This window comes from Electrophorus electricus, chromosome 20, assembly GCF_013358815.1.
Source record: "Electrophorus electricus isolate fEleEle1 chromosome 20, fEleEle1.pri, whole genome shotgun sequence".
Classification (NCBI taxonomy): domain Eukaryota; kingdom Metazoa; phylum Chordata; class Actinopteri; order Gymnotiformes; family Gymnotidae; genus Electrophorus; species Electrophorus electricus.
This window is the reverse complement of record NC_049554.1, coordinates 6039535-6055837: the sequence shown is the minus strand read 5'-3', so window position 1 is coordinate 6055837 and position 16303 is coordinate 6039535. Positions and strand designations below refer to the sequence as shown.

General features: G+C 47.2%; 2 protein-coding genes across 3 annotated transcripts in view; both read right to left on the bottom strand.

Moving 5' to 3' along the window:
* tafa4b (TAFA chemokine like family member 4b) overlaps window positions 1-7420 on the bottom strand; it is a 37468-nt gene extending 30048 nt beyond the window's left edge. Inside the window, exon 1 of one of the 2 annotated variants that reach the window (XM_027015486.2) lies at window positions 7350-7420. The gene's annotated coding sequence lies outside the window, so the exon portion shown is untranslated. Of the gene's footprint in view, window positions 1-3704; window positions 4226-7349 lie in introns of those variants that run through there. The other variant, XM_027015485.2, reaches the window with a different exon arrangement.
* Window positions 7421-7729: 309 nt separating this feature from the next.
* Window positions 7730-15815, bottom strand: eogt (EGF domain-specific O-linked N-acetylglucosamine (GlcNAc) transferase). Its single transcript, XM_027015473.2, has 15 exons — window positions 15633-15815; window positions 15253-15353; window positions 14985-15093; window positions 14771-14865; window positions 14435-14539; window positions 13995-14101; window positions 13665-13768; window positions 12897-12989; window positions 12611-12682; window positions 12051-12137; window positions 10961-11029; window positions 10588-10649; window positions 10372-10491; window positions 10107-10209; window positions 7730-9425 (listed from the first exon to the last, which is right to left on the bottom strand). Exons 1-15 carry the CDS (start codon window positions 15813-15815, stop codon window positions 9279-9281), a joined length of 1557 nt encoding a protein of 518 aa, XP_026871274.2. The 3' UTR covers window positions 7730-9278.
* Window positions 15816-16303: the final 488 nt, after the last annotated feature.

Here is a 16303-nt window from a genome sequence, read left to right as displayed (position 1 = left end):
TCAGCTGACCAGGCCAAAAACGTTTTGGGCATTCATGCCTTATGTGCTGTAGTGCCCTACACCCTATTCCCTACACCCTAGACCTACACCCTATGCCCTAAAACCTAGCCCTAAGCCCTACGCCCTACACCCTAGCCCTACGCCCATCACACAGCGGAGAGAACTCCGAGATGTGCAGGGCACAGTACTGCAAACTGCCACACATAGATCACGCCATGCTGTGGTGTCCCACACTGCGTGCCTTATGCTCTGTGCTGACTACTCCGCTACTGTTCTGTACACCGGTACCCTTGGCCTATGGCTTACACTCCATGCTGCTTGGTGTGTTCTGCAAACCAGGCCTCTTTTGCACATCTGTAATTCTAAGGTCATGATTAAGGGAGGACTATTTATTAATTGAGGACTTTTATCCATCATGTTACAGGATGGAAAGTGCTGAAAGGAGCAGCACTAGGACCGGAAGTGGAGAACACCGTACAGGCTACACCCTGCACCCTGCACCATGCAACCTACACCCTGCACCCTGCACCATGCAACCTACACCCCGCACCCTGCAACCTACACCACGCACCCTGCACCCTACACCCTGCACCCTACACCCTACACCCTACACCACGCACCCTGCACCCTGCACCCTACACCCTACACCACGCACCCTGCACCCTACACCCTACACCCTGCACCCCACACCCCGTGCCTCTCGCCCTAAGATCCTACACAGACATGCGGTCATTCTTCGCCCTCGGGCCTTGTCGCTGGTGGATGTGCCAGGGAGAGCTCTGTGCCTCACTGAGTAGGAGTACAGGAGTCATACACAGTCAGACAGCAGCAGTGTGTGTAGTCACACACATTCACCGAGCCACTCACCCCAGCCTGCGCATACACCTGCTGACAGCGTGGAGAGCTAAACACTCCTACAGGCTTCACACACACCCGCACACACACGCACACGCACACACTCACTCACGCACCCGCACACACTCTACTCACATTAACAAAGATTCAAAAACAAACACTGATAAAGACAATCATATGCAAGACCACATGCAGACACATTCAAAATGACACAGCAAATTTAAACACTCATACATATTTCTTGTCATTATCCACCTGTCCTGACAGTCCTCTTAAATGGCTAAATATAATACCGTTACCTCTATAAAGAAAATTGTTAGCAATCGACTTACAACCTCTGCAACTCCAAAACCACATTCTACATCCATTTGTTCAACCCACAGATGCACTTATATCATCCCACAAAAATACATAAATAAATAACTCTTGCCCATTCACTAAGCTGTTTTTGCCATACACATGTAACCTGAATATATCATCAGTGCTCTACTCTGCAAGGCAACCCTATACCACTAAGTGGACTACTGCCTTTACCCCACTGTCAGACTGTTCCACGCTGCTTACAAAATAATGCAGGATGTATTAACCAGAATACAGGAGCGCTGGCGGCAGGTCAGATCTCCCCAGCAGCCTGTTGTTACCATGATTCAGTCGTTTCTCTCAAAAACTCTGATCTCAGGTCAAATCCGTTGAGTGTTATTTTTGGAGGATTTCCTTAGGCGATGCGCGGCCCGTGGACTGAGGGGAAATCCCGGCAGGAAAGACTCCTAAGGTTAAGGAACAAGGCATTTTCGACAGCACCTCGGCTGAAAGAAGGGATCGGACTGGACTAAACAGCGTGAGAGGTAAAGGAGAAAGAACAAGTGATGAAGAGAGAGAGAGCGAGAGAGAGGGAAAGCACATCCGGAGATCTCTCGATGTGAAGCGACCCAGGGCAACCCACTCTCCATCTGTACCCCCTCTGTCTCGCCATCATTTCATCCAACCCCTCTCCTCCAGGCTCATGTGTTCACAAAGAGGAGAGGAGGGGAGAGGAGAGAAGAGGAGAGGAGAGGAGGGGAGAGGAGAGGAATAATAGTGGAACACAGATAAAGTGTGTAGAGGGAGGGAGCTCTGTGGCGTTGAGCTGGTCGCCTCCAGACAGGCTCAGCACTGTCTCGCTTTCTCACCTCTCAGTCTTTGTCTGTCTCTGCCTATCTCAAATGAAGCTTGGCAATCCCAGGCCTGAATAAAAGGAACAATTGTGTGTGTGTGAGAGAGAAAGAGAGGGGGAGAGAGACAGATGGACAGTGTCAGAGACAGAAACGGACGTAGAAAGACAGAGACAGACAGAAGGAAAGAGGGACAGATAAAGAAAGTGTCTGTGCTACTTGTCTACAGAGGCGCAGGTCAGGTCAAGTAGCCTTGGGTTGAACTATGGAGCTCGACTGTTAATGTGACCGTCGGTGAGAATTAGGTCCCCAAACACCACCACCCTCTCTCTCTCTCTCTCTCTCTCTCTCTCTCTCTCTCTCTCTCTCTCTCTCTCTCTCTCTCTCTCTCTCACACACACACACAGCGCTGCTCTGCCTCATGCTCATGACTAAAGTAATCATACGAATGTCTGTGGTGTCCTCTCACGCAGCACAGCAACAGAGAGGGGAATAATGATACCCTCAGTACTTATTGGGGAGAACGAATCGGAGAACGAGAACGGGAGAACCGCGCGCTGGCTAAGGGGGTGGAGACGGGATGAATAGCAATTACAACACGATACGGGGAAGATCTCATTACTGCACCAATTAACATGCATCAAGCCATTTTTCGGTGCCAGACAAAGGCCACAAGGGAGAAAGTAAATAAGTATGTGTGCGTGACAGCGAGCGAGCGAGCGAGCGAGCGCGCGCGCGCGCGCGAGAGGGAGAGAGAGAGAGTGAGAGAGAGCGAGAGAGAGAGAGAGAGAGAGAGAGAGAGAGAGAGCGAGAGCCAGAGAAAGAGAGAGAGTGAAGACGGGTGATTCATCCTCATTAAAAATTTTGTTTCATGTTTTTTTTTTTTTTTTTTTTTAAGGCTTCACGAAGAAATTAGTCAAAGTCTTTATAGTACATTTCAGGGATACGTAACACTGCCCCGCTTTGATGTCTAGCGACCGTAGCCCGCGCGCTCCAGCGCGTTTTCTCTCCAGCCCCGCGACTACGACTTCACCACGCGACTGAAATCCACGCAAAACGACTGCGAGCGCCGGGAAAAGCGGCGTGAAAAGCGCCGGGAAAAGCGGCGTGAAAAGCGCCGGGAAAAGCGGCGTGAAAAGCGCCGGGTCAGCGGATCAGCCTCGCGGACCACTCAACAGCCACCGGGATGCCCCGAGCCTGCAGCGTCGCGCGGCTCAGCCCGCAGTGCATCGATCGCCTCTCGATCTTTCACGCGCTCAGGCGTTTTCCCTCGTTTTGCGTCGTTTTCCTGGCGAGAGCCGCGATGTTAAGGTTCATGTGTGGACTGCCGAGCCACTCCGATAACTACCCGGCTGCGACAGAGGGTCAGGGAGACCAGACGCGCATGAAACAGGACATTTATCAAGGAAAGCAGGGAGTCATGTTTCTTATATCGACGCGTTGTAACGCGTTAGTTGCGCGTTTAATAATGATCGCTTTGCTGAGTCGGATCTCTGCTTCCGCTCCCTGCGCTGCACTCGCACGGAGGGCATCGCACGTCTCACTACTCAAAGTTTCACTCTTCTCTCGCTACGATCTATATTTAACAACGACTGTACAGATACCACAAACACTTATGTCAAACACATCTGACACGAGGAACCCGTACCGTAGAGATCGATGCCGCCAGTCGTGATTTTTTTGAAACCTCTGTCTTACCGGTATCTATTGTAGTTTGTGCATTCCTTCTCGCCGGCTTCGGAATGCTGACGGGTTCTGCGGAGGAGCTGCTGTGACTTTCTACTTTCTCCTCATGCCGCCGATTCCTGACTTGTCACGGCGGGGCAAGCGCGAGGGCCGTGTGTCTATCTCGTGGACCCCGAGCGGCCAAGTGCGAAACGGAGACGACGGCACCAGGCCGACGCGCATGCTGTGCTCCTGGAGTTCCCGAGTGCGTTTCTCCGACCTTTTATTAGGAATCTGACCGCTGCCAATAACTTACAGAACATATAACGAGAGGGACAAAAGAAAAACAGAAAAAAAATTGTCTTCGCCGTTAAAAGCTCAGCAACGAAGTAAATCCATACAGAGAAAAAAGAAAGGTTATTGCCTCGTAACGTTCCAGACTTTTTTTTTGTTAACGAGTTATTATTAACTTGCGATGGCGCAGCCCCCCGTCGCACCGGGCCCGTTACCGCCTTGAGCGTGAGTGATGGGGAGGTCTGAGATAATCGCTGCGTCTCGTGCACTCCTCCCCCACCGCCGTGATCAATTTGACAAGAGAATCGCGAACTCGCCTCGGTTATTCCGCGCACGTGCGCTGGCTGCACCCGCCTCGCTCGCAATTCTTCCAAGTAGCCACGCGTACCGATGTCATAGTTCACGAGTGTTGAAGTGTGTGTGTGTGTGGGGGGGGCTTCACCGTGCGCACACACACACAAAAAAGCCTTTCGGTGGGAGGGAGGGTCCATTTTGAAGTGGTTTGTGTTTTGTCAGTCAGAATGACACTTCTGTTGTACCCATCTCTCCGAGTAATGGAGTTTTAACAATTCGCCTGAACTGAAAAGCTCTCAGTTGGAGATCGATTCAGTCGATCTCCTTTTGGTCTTACATTCCGGGTCCCAAGTTGGACACGATGATACATTTCTGTCATCTACAAATGATGATATCGATATCTAATCACCCCTCGAATGAGTTCTGAAGGGTATTCCATCACAGATATCAATTTCAGATCACAGAAATAGTTAGCGCTCGACACTGATTGCAGAGTTGCCCAATCACATGGTCTATCGCGAGCGTTTAGACCGCGCGACCATTAATCACGATGGCACGTGAGGCGGTGAGATTTCCTTCCCACCTTCACTGACAGAGTAGAGGAACCGGAGGGTCGTCACACACCACGAGCGTCCCGGGTATCCTACAAGTGGCCACGGAGGGTCTGCGTGAAGGGAACGCTTTATTACGCCGGCAGAATCGACAGGACCTCTCGTCCCGATGCAGTTTATCTGATATTAATATCGAGAAGAAAAACACAATATTTTGTGTGTGAAATGTTACAATCAATAAAAAGCTACTAATAAAAAATTAAAAGCAGATAAACAATCCACCCTATTAAGAGGGGGGCCGTAAGCCATTAACAATTGAATTGTATACAAAAAAAAAAAAAAAAAATTTACATTCAGTATCCCAAAGCTATTAATTTTCACGAATGAATATGCTCTTCAGCTCGGACCTTTAGGCATGCCTTATAAAATATTAACCACACACAACCTTGTGATGCTCCACCAAACGTAGACTACTTGTGCTGAAGGCACCGCGGGTGAAAACGCTGGCCGATTGCACTTTCTGTGTATCGAGTTATATCGCATCTTACGGTGCAATGCGCAAAATATTCAGATGTGACCGAAAGGAGGGGAAGCGCAAAGGGCGACGGCGACACGCCGGTAGGACGGAGGTACTCCTGTTCCGTAGCTGGGTGCCGGAACACGTCGGACACATGCAACAAATGACACGCATCCGCACATTCACGATCTTTGCAGACAGAGATCTGCGATGACCGCGGGCCCGAGCGAGCCTAAGCAGCTCGCGCTTTTCGTAGTTCACCAAACACCGCCGAACTACATCGTTCCAGGACCATGGACAGCCACCGTTTACCAACCCGTCGTGAACTTGTGAAACATGCGCCTCTGCTTTGCACGTACAACGCAAAATAGATAGATAGATAGATAGATAGATAGATAGATAGATAGATAGATAGATAGATAGATAGATAGATAGATAGATAGATAGATAGATAGATAGATAGATAGATAGATAGATAGATAGATAGATAGATAGATAGATAGATAGATAGAGCGACAAAAAATACTAGAAAGGTTGTTCTCTGTTATAAACTCAATTTTGGATTATTCGTTTCGTACGCATAAAGACGTGCAAAGGCTGTTCGAGTTCTTGCCTTCGTTAAGATATATGCTACTAAAGCAGAATAAAACGTTAAATCGCTGATAGAGGACGACGCGAGGAAAGGGCACAGAAGTCCTGCGTGGCCTTGTGAAGAGCGCGCGCGTTATAGGATCCCCGCGGAGACCGCTCCCCTCTCGCGCTGAGCTCTCTGAGGGGAGCATTATGGAAATATCTAGTCATAACTTGAGGAATATTTCTTCCAACTCAATCAATATTTCCACATTTATCCTCGGAAAGAGAATGTTTTCTTGCTTTGTGGGACGCCTGGAGACGCGGACCTGTAAGATGAGCCGTCGCTAAATTTATGTCTGTTCGGTGGTGAGAAATGTTGTCTTTATCAAATGAATTAGATTAGGCGTCGATACACAGAGGATAATGGATATTACGCGTAACGACGAATGGAAAACGCGGGAGACGAGGACGATAGACGACGAAAAACAAAATCAAATCCGGATTGTGGCCTAGCAGATGAGAGTCGCGCGTGAACGGCGCGCGTTAGATCGTCGCGTATCAGCGCGGCATTGGGAAAATTCATTTATTCAAATATTGACACACCGGGAAAATGAATTAAAGTGATGCCACATCAATGAGCAGCCCAGCCTCGCCTCGACTAAGTAAGTTAGGCGTGAGATTTTGACTGATTTTGGCAATAAGGGAAGAGGGTCTTTATTACATTTTACATTGCAAAAAACAGCGTAATAATGTCTCCGCTCCACGCCTGCTTGAGGTACATTTTGTAATAGCGGGGGAAAAAAAATGCTTATTCGTACGATTTACCTCACAGCAAGGCTTGAGATTTATAAACAACGCCGTTTCGCCCTGACACGCTCCCCACCGTTCCCGTCACGCCACCGCTTTCAACACGACACAGCAGGGATGCCCGCGTGTAAGGTTAGCTGGGATTCACCTGTTCAAGAGAACAGGTAAGACGTCGCGCGGTTATCAGTCAAGTGCACCTGAGCTTTGGTACCGCGAGCGTCAGCCAACAATGATCGCGGACGAATGCTGCGCGAGGCGATCAGTAGACCGCCTTGCACCTGCTGGGGGTCGGAAATTAACGGCACGTGCGTCCGCGCGTATAACCGTATACAGTTCGTTTGTTTTTTTCTTTCAGTAATCAAAACGCGAGGGCGAAACTATTAGAGCATTGGCGAGAAACCGATGTGTGCGTGTTAATTCCCAACTTTCTCCTTCAAATGAACGAATCTAGAGATGCACATATAAATGACCCTCTCCAAAGTCCACATCCGGAAAGTCACGCAGTACACGCTTTTCCATATAGCCAGTATTATTTCCCCCCTAGTTTAGCTTGGCTATGTACTTCAAGGTCCTTCGGACAACTCATTAGTTTAAGTCTCAGCTACTCAGAGGACAGTACAAATAAATAAATAAACAAGGTACCTTAATATGTTTGAAAACGGCAGCGATCTCTTAAGTGTCCACGCCGGCGCCAGGTTCACCACGTCCATCTGCGGTGCTGTACCGCCATCTAGTGGCAGGTACATGTCAAAAACAAAAGATAATTCTGGTTGAGTTTTAAGGTCATGTAGATTAATGACGGTGACAAGACTTAACGGCGTCCAGCTCTAATGTAAAGCACCGAAAGCATTGTGACACCGAATGGGACTGCAGTAGGACTACATATAATATTCTGCCTTGAGACCAGTTTGATGAATTATTGTATATGGAAGTATACGTGAAAAACAGGTCTTAGCAGACGCTCCTATCTACAGCGACTTACAAAAGTGCCTTGTCTGTTTGCAATAACAGGTCCAGACACATAGGGCTTAAAAACAATTTAATTTCAAGTTCCAAAACATGTTTATACACGAATCCGCCCAAAACAGTGATACACATGCAAAATTACATTCTTTAAAATCTTCTGCACACCATTGTTCAAATACTGACCATACTAACATTGTCACTGACCCTCTGCAGTAAAGACAACACGATCTGCTCCAAAACACCAGCAATACCGAGAAAATAAATATTATAAAATGTTCTTTAAAAAAAAAAAAAAAAAATCAATTGTCACATCTACATACAAGTCTAATGCACGAGCACAGCAGCGTATACCTGAGATGACCTGAACTGTGCAGAAACTAAACTTACAGTCGCATTCAAACATTCGTGATTAGGACACGACACACACAAATATGAATGTACATGCAATAGCTTGGACACTGTAATAAATACATCGCTGACTTTTCTTTTTTGCTGATTCCCCTAAATTGCACTCGTGCTTTTACTCGTTTATTTCCTCCATTGAATTTAGCGCCAAACTCTGAGCGTCAATCAATGAAATTTGTTTCTCAAAATAGGATTCACCAAACTGCTCGTTACATCTAGTGTGTTTAAACCCCACGGCCGTGGAGTTCTCCTGGATAGATTTAAATGACTACGTTATGTGAAAGATTCCCCATTTAATAAGCTCAACCGAACGGCACACTTACGTTCATTCTATACCAGTTAAAGCACAAATTGGTCTTAGATCAGCTTTCAAAATGTAAACTCCAACACCCTTTAATGAGCAAGACTTACAAAGTCAAGCCAGCAGTCCTAAGGCACATAGTCCTAAAACTGCACTCTCACACGAGTGACTTACTGAAACTAACATAGCCAGTCACTGCATCTTAAAGCTACTCACTCACGTTATACAACAGGTTGCACAGTGCTTCACTTCAAAGGAGAAACGTCGGAACCCTCATTATCCCCAAAGATTTTTTAAAAAGCAGATGGCCACTAAACAAAAGCTTTGTTCAAAAGTTAAATGTACTCTATACTAATGAACACATTTGGGTTCGATGTAGCAAACGTTAATTGCTATCGCGATAGCGGCTGTGGCAACGTCATATCGCTGGAGGCCACAGTATACTATAGTGTGTACAGAAATACAATCATTAGTGTAAAAAATAAGTACTGCGGTGGTGATGAGTTGCGGAACACAATGAGGTGTTGAGAGTGAAGCGTGCGTCCCACCACTGCATAAGCGATCATTTTTACATTTCTGTTACAAATTCACCTGCAAATCTGCTACGTTTTCAGCACTGCAGGTTTACAAGATGCAATAAAGGTGATTTACCAGGAATGTTGGTCATCTGAAAAAATATTTTTATCATATGATTACGAAACGATTCCAACCACATCGTAAGGGATTGTAAAAGATACAGATGTGCCACAGTCCTGGGATTGTGGAGGCGTATTCAGATCTGATCCTGTACTGCTGTACTAATCTGGATTGCTAATCTTCTCCATAAAACAGAATGTCTACACATGAAAACACACAACAGTGTGTTTCATGTGTATTTGTGTGAGTGCGTGTGTTTTCAGCTATAGCTCATCGCGGCTCCGTTTTGAATGCCGTGCCCTGTGCTGCATCACATGATCCGCAGCCAGCCTGACCAAACGTATGAACTCTTCCGGGTCAAAGGTGTAGTTGGTGAATTTGGGATGCTCTCCGAGTGTAGGGTGGTGTCCCTGGAAGAGAGTGGAGCTTCTCTTACAGATCTGCCAACGATCTCACGCACACTGATAACATTACAAAAGCTCAAAAATCTAAAAAATACCGGGAAAGAGACTGTGCAGAGAGTTGGACATTCTAACTGCAATTTATGGTAGCAAGTGTATGGGTGTGGGTGTATGTGTGTATGGGTTTATGTGTGTAAGTGTAAGTGTATGGGTGTGGGGGTGTATGGGTGTTGGTTTTCAAATGCAGTATTCAAAGGCAGACTGAAGACCCATCCAGTCATGGAACATTTAAATGACAACTGACCCTGCTCCTATATTGACAAACCAAATTAGTACTTATTGTAGGGTATTGTTTATTACACTGATGTTGTTTAACATACTCTAGCACTTATTGTTTATTGCACTTATCATTGTTTAAGATAGACCTTATGTATTTTGTACTTCTAGGCATCAGCAGTAATCCCTGTATTTCTACAGTATTCTAGATCATTGGTATATTGGACTCTAACCTACTGCACTGGCTAGGATGTATTCTATGAGTAAATGACAAAGCACTTTTATAAGTCGCTCTGGATAAGCGCATCTGCTAAATGCAGTAAATGTAAATTTAAATGTGTAAGTGTATGGGTTTTGGTGTGCAAGTGTATGGGTGTTGGATGTGTAAGTTTATGGGTGTGTAGCTCACTGTACCCTGTCCTGAGGGAACACTTTGTCTGCTCTCTGCCAGGTGAGGTAGTGCACTCCCCTCAGCCGGGCCAGATCACGGTAGCAGCTTTCATCCTGACAGTTATAGCTGCAGAAATGAAAGAGCACAAGTTTACAACACCTACAGCAGCATTGATGATGACAACACACACACACACACACACACACACACACACACACACACACACACACACACACACACACACACACACACACACACAGACACACACACACCCTCTCTAACACATACAGCTCAAATATGACAGCCCAGTCTGGAAGGAAGAGCAGGTGAGTGAGACCAGCGCCATGCATCCCGATGAAGATGTCCGAGTTATGGGTCACCCTGATCTGCTCCAAGAATGACATATCCCTGGAACACACCCCCACACAGCAAGGTCAGTGCCAGACCTGGGTTTCTCCAGAGTGAATGTGCTTTGATGAAAATCACGAAGAATCTGTCACTCACTTGTACTTGTAATCCACCAGTTTGACCTCAAATAAAGCCACAGTCTTCAGGGCATTTATGAGCTGTAGACACACACACACACACACACACACACACACACACACACACACACACACACACACACACACACACACACACACACACACACACACACACACACACACACACACACACACACACACACACACACAGTAGGGGTTCAGTAAGTGATTAATGAGAGCCGACTCCTGTATGGACAGCAGCCAAACTAAATCAGGCCCTTTACCAAGCTGCAGCCTGTTAGAAATAAAAGTGTTTAGATGTGCAGGTAACGAAGCGGAGTGATAAATCAATGAAAGAGAGGGACAACAGAGCCAAAGATAGACGTTCTCACCTCCTGCTGGTTTAGTATCCTGCGGTATTCCGTGCTCCGAGAGAGGAGTGTGACCCGGATTCGGCCCTCCTGAAACACGGAGCACAAGGCAAAGAAGACGAGGAAGACGATTCCATTAGGCCAGGGTTTAACATCTACAACCGGAGCTCTGCACTCTGGAGCTAAATCCTAATCCCACCCTGTTTTGATCACACAGGTCTTGCTTTGATTTTGGTTCCTTCAAAATGGTCTAGTTAACCCACTTAGCCATCTTAGTTAAAAAATAAAAGCTACCATAGTTATATAATTAATTTATTTGGCTAAACATATAATAACAGATAAATATGTACGTCACACTGAATAATAACATTTGCTAAATGCCATAACCTTAAATGTATTAGTTATCTAACAGTAATGATGACCTGAGCTAAATTTCACTGTGCACTGTACTCAGGACGTACAGACCCTGATGCCATTGTGTTCAAGACCAGGAAAGTTTTACACACCTTACACAGCACTGCCATCTAGTGGCCAGTTAGGGTTGATGCATAGTTAAAACTACTGTAATTAAATAAAAATAGTGAATATTTATTTCTGTGAATTTAATTCCACACAGTGGATATATGTATGGGACAGTGAGTTTGTTTGTTTGTGTGTGTGTGTGTGTGTGTGTGTGTGTGTGAGAGAGAGAGTCAGACTGACAGTAATGATAGAAGCAGCTGGTAAAGCAGGAAGGGTCATGAAACACACGTGCGCACACACACACGCACACACCAACAACAATAGACTTTTACACCAGCTGTTGTGGAAACTAAAACAGCGCAGGGCAGGTGAAACGAGTAGATTCTGAAACAAGACTTTTCACCGCTTGTTTTGAGATGCCAGCACAGATGTGCATGTGAGTACGTGTGAGTCAATGTCTGTGTGTGTGTCGGATATTAGTGAGATATTAGTCCAGCATTTCTTCCTGATCTTTTACATAAGGGCACTTAGATTTAGATTTGGTCAATCTTTTCGACTTTGCACAAGTGTGTATGTGTGCATGTTTTTGTGCACTTGTGCATGTGTGTGTGCTCGTGCACATGCGAGTGTGTGTGTGTGTGTGTGTTACCATGGGTCCCTCCTGTGGGATGTTGAGACGGTGAAGGACATGCTGGGAAAATGCCCTGAACATCCCCTCACTGTGGCAGTTTGAGATCTATAACACACACACACACACACACACACACACACACACACACACACACACACACACACACACACACCTGTATAATCTCCCCTCACATTTCAAACATATAACCTGTAAACCACTTCCAGATGCAAGATGAGACTCTCTCAGTCATGAATATCAAAACAGCTCCAGCGTCAGAGGCAGACGGGCGGGGCGCCTCACGCGCAGCAGGGTTAGCCCGGCTCCGCCTGCCATACAAGTCCTGCCACCCACGTGGAGCGCTCCAGACGAGAGTGGAGCGAGGGGCAGAACCAAGCGCGCCCGTGCAACTCTAACACACGCAGAACCGCGGCGCCACCGCACACTGGAAATTCACAATCTCGAGGCAATTATCGTGACCTCAAAGCGTAGAGGAGATGAGATTTGTTTCTCCACCCCTCCCGCCCACCCAAGGACATGGCTCTGAAGTCCCATGTTGTCCTGTTTCAAGCGCTGCTCACCAGGGGGGTGTTGTAGAAGAGGCCGTATCTCATCCTCGGCAGCAGCGAGAAGAAGGCATCCCTGAAGCACACCTGTACAAAACACAGTGAAAACACTCCTTCTTCAACCTCACACAGAAACTAAATTACATTTCCTCTAATGAATGTAATATGTAATTAATTACATTTTCTTAGTGATCTATGTAAAGTATAAAGTAGATAGTCGAAGACATATAGACACTTTAATATAATAAATACATGAATATAATCGTTATGCTATTAAACCAAATCATAATCGTATGTTCACCCTTTTCGAGTCAAAGGTCTTGAGGTGAATGACATCATGATCTGAGAAGGCACGCCAGGTGTCGCTGAACAAGTCTCCATATCCATACAGACTCTGCAACACAGCACAGTCAGCCCTCACGCTACCATGACAACAGCTTGGGGGGGGGGGGGGGGGGCGCGCACAGGTGAGCTGCTACCTTGAGTAGAATAAGGTCTGTATTTATCAGTTCTGTACAGGCACCTAACACAAATATGAGCAGGTCATTGTCCGTTCGCATGGTTTGTACCTGGATAATCAGACATGGTGCAGAGACTGTGTCAGTACAAGATAAAAAATAATCTAATATAAATGTGGCCTTGTTGGCTTTCCAAAAGCAAATTAAACCAAATATCCAGTTAATCCAGTTAACGAGAAATAGCTCCCAGGTGACCTTGTAATTGGCTTATCCCGACCCCTGGATATCACTTTGATGTTTATTCTAATGCATTATTAATATTATTGTAATAACTAATGAACCGTAATGCTTGCAGGTGTTCTGCCGGTTTTGTTAGTATCAGTTGTTCCCTCACACTTTTCTCTATGTCAGTGAGCCCAGAGCTGAGAGAGGTGGCCCAGATAAGGCGTCTCCATAAATCATTGTGATTTTGGCCCCTAAGCACCGACCACCCCCAGCGGACACAAACGCCTCAGATACGACACTGCACGTGCGTTTGTATATCACTCTCTGACTGCGTGCGCTTCTTGTGTTTCCGAGCATGTGTGCGCATGTCTCTGCGTGCGGAATACCGTGTCCCACATGACGATATTGATGTCCCTGCTGAATGAGTTGTTGAGATGCTGGGAAATGTACAGGTTGACAAAGTCGCAGAAGTGATGGTACATATTCACTCCTAAAAAAAAAGAAAAGAAGAAAAAAAAAGAGTCAAAACGCAACCAGAGACACTCACCTGACTGCAGAGCGTCAGAATTACATAAACACTTTCACTGAGCACTTCAATACTCCGCCCTTTAAAGCTCCTGAGAATACTGTAGACAACATAATACTGTTTCAAATTCAGTTCTTTCCGCTCATCGTTACACTCCGGGACGATGCCATGGCAACCGGGCCTGGCCCACCTGCGTCTAGCTTCATGAAAACTGTGGGTCTCTCGATGATGAGGTCACAGTGCCCGTCGTCCTCGGGGCGGAAGTTGAGTGCGGAGTAGGTCTGCAGCTCCGCAAACCTGGGACCAGCAAACAGACCAGCTCAGAGCTGAAGTGTCTCCACAGGAAGTGCTTGTCATGGCACACAGGAAGTGCCTCTCGTGGCACACGGGGCCTCAGCAGGCTGGTGGAACCTTTTTCTTTTTTTCTGGTTAAAATAATGTCAGTCGTGCCGAAGAACTTAACATATTTTGCACAAATAATACCAGAAGCCACATGGGTGACCTAATTCATTTGTTTACACAGTTCTGTGTACCTCAGATCTGTCAATTTAAACCAGATTTAAGCACTTCTACTTGCAGTCTGAACAGCGATCTAGGTTGAAAACTCTGTTTGCACTCATTCACACCAACCAGGACTGGAGGGGGCTCTTGTGCTGCCCCTCTGCCTCCAGAGCGCTGCTGTTCAGTCGGCAGTGACCCCCTATCTCACCCAGCTGTAGGAAATCCTCCTTATATCTGCACTCACACAGAGAGAGACAAAGAGCAAGAAAGAAAGAGAAAGAGAGAGAGGGAGAGCGCGTGAGAGTGTAAGAAAGAAAGAAAGATTTTTTTATTTTACTACTATACTGTAACTGTAGTGTGAGAGCTGAATGGAAGCGTGACATAGAGAAAACAAAAACAAACAAACAAAACTCTCAAAGCCAGTATTTTTGCACTGTCCATTTCTTATTGGTCATGAGCACTGACCTCTCATGACCCCTGCGGGGGTTCCGTAGGTCCAGGTACAGGCCTGTAGCCCTGCAGAAACGTAGGTAGTTGGTGCACTCCAGAGAAGAGTCACCCTTAGCATGGGAAAAGAACACAGAACACAGTCACGCTCCACCCACGCTCCAGCCGATCCCAGGCGCCAGCCTAGGAAACACTTCATCTGAAGAGGAGAGATGGAGAGACAGGCGCTCACAGGGCTTAAAGGCCTGCAGAGTGTGTTCAGCTCCCTCAGTCGCTCTCTCACATAGCCAAAGTCAGCCTGCTTCCAAAAGAGTTCCTGTGCAGCCTGCACTGAGCTTGCCCTGCCACACACACACACACACACACATCGAGAATCGGACTCTAGTCGAGACCAAGCACTCCTGCTCTGCTTTTGGCACCTCCGGAGGCTTTACAACGCTAAAACATCACACTGCTCACGCGAGCTCCGAAACGGGCTTCGTTCTCACGAGAGGTCTCACCATCCTGAGTCCACGCTGGTGCACACCGGGTAGCTGAACCGCTGCTCCGGGGGGCAATCTCTCTCATAACCCCAACACGAGACCTTCTGCTGCAAAGCATCCTGGCAAACAGTACAGAAAAGACGAGGAGGAGGAAACAATCACACTGGGGCAACAGAATAAAGTCCCTGAAATATACAGAATGACTTTCAAAGGGTTTTTGATGTGGTTGTTTAGGGAACGCAGTTTTTATATGCGTGTAAATAACATGAATAATTCAAAACTGTGATGGTCGCAAACTAAATTAAGTGGGAAAGGTATGAAAGAAGTGCACCGTTTGACTTTGCACGAGGGAAACTCCTAGCGAAGGTTCCAGCAGGAAGAAAGAACACGCGCCTTACTTGAAACGGGCAGCGCGGGTCCTGTTCGCAGAGGTGCGCGACGCGTCTGTTGCTGCGCAGAAAACGGGCGACATGGTGGCGCGGCAGCGCGAGAGCGCTGTAGTCGAAGCGCGGCGGCCCGTCGGTGGAGGCGGCGAGCGCGGCGCACGCGCAGACCGCGAGCAGCGCGAGGACCGGCGGCATAATCCCGCAAACGACCCGCCCGGGCGTGGTGGGGGGGGGGAGAAGGAGCAGCTTTATATACAGCGACACTGGAGGGAGAGGGGGGGCGGAGAGAGACAGAGAGAGAGAGAGAGAGAGAGAGAGCGAGGGAGAGAGAGAGAGAGAGGGAGGGAGGGAGAGAGAGAGAGAGAGAGAGAGAGAGCGAGAGAGAGAGAGAGAGAGCGAGGGAGAGAGAGAGAGAGAGAGAGAGAGAGAGAACTGGTAAGATTATGAGAATGAAAATGTAGAGCGTGAGAACAAAGGTCTAAAGAAAGGCGCAGCGTGGGAACCTGTGCGAGCGGATCTAACCCGCAGACCTCCTAACGCGGGAAAGATTAATGACCCTTTTCCTTCCATTGTTGGAGCATTCGGGATTGAAATGTGGGAAATTAACACCAAAACCCAGTGCGGCGCGCGTCCTCTGAGCCAATGTAAGGACAGACGCAGACCCGAGCCGAGGCGCGTGCGGT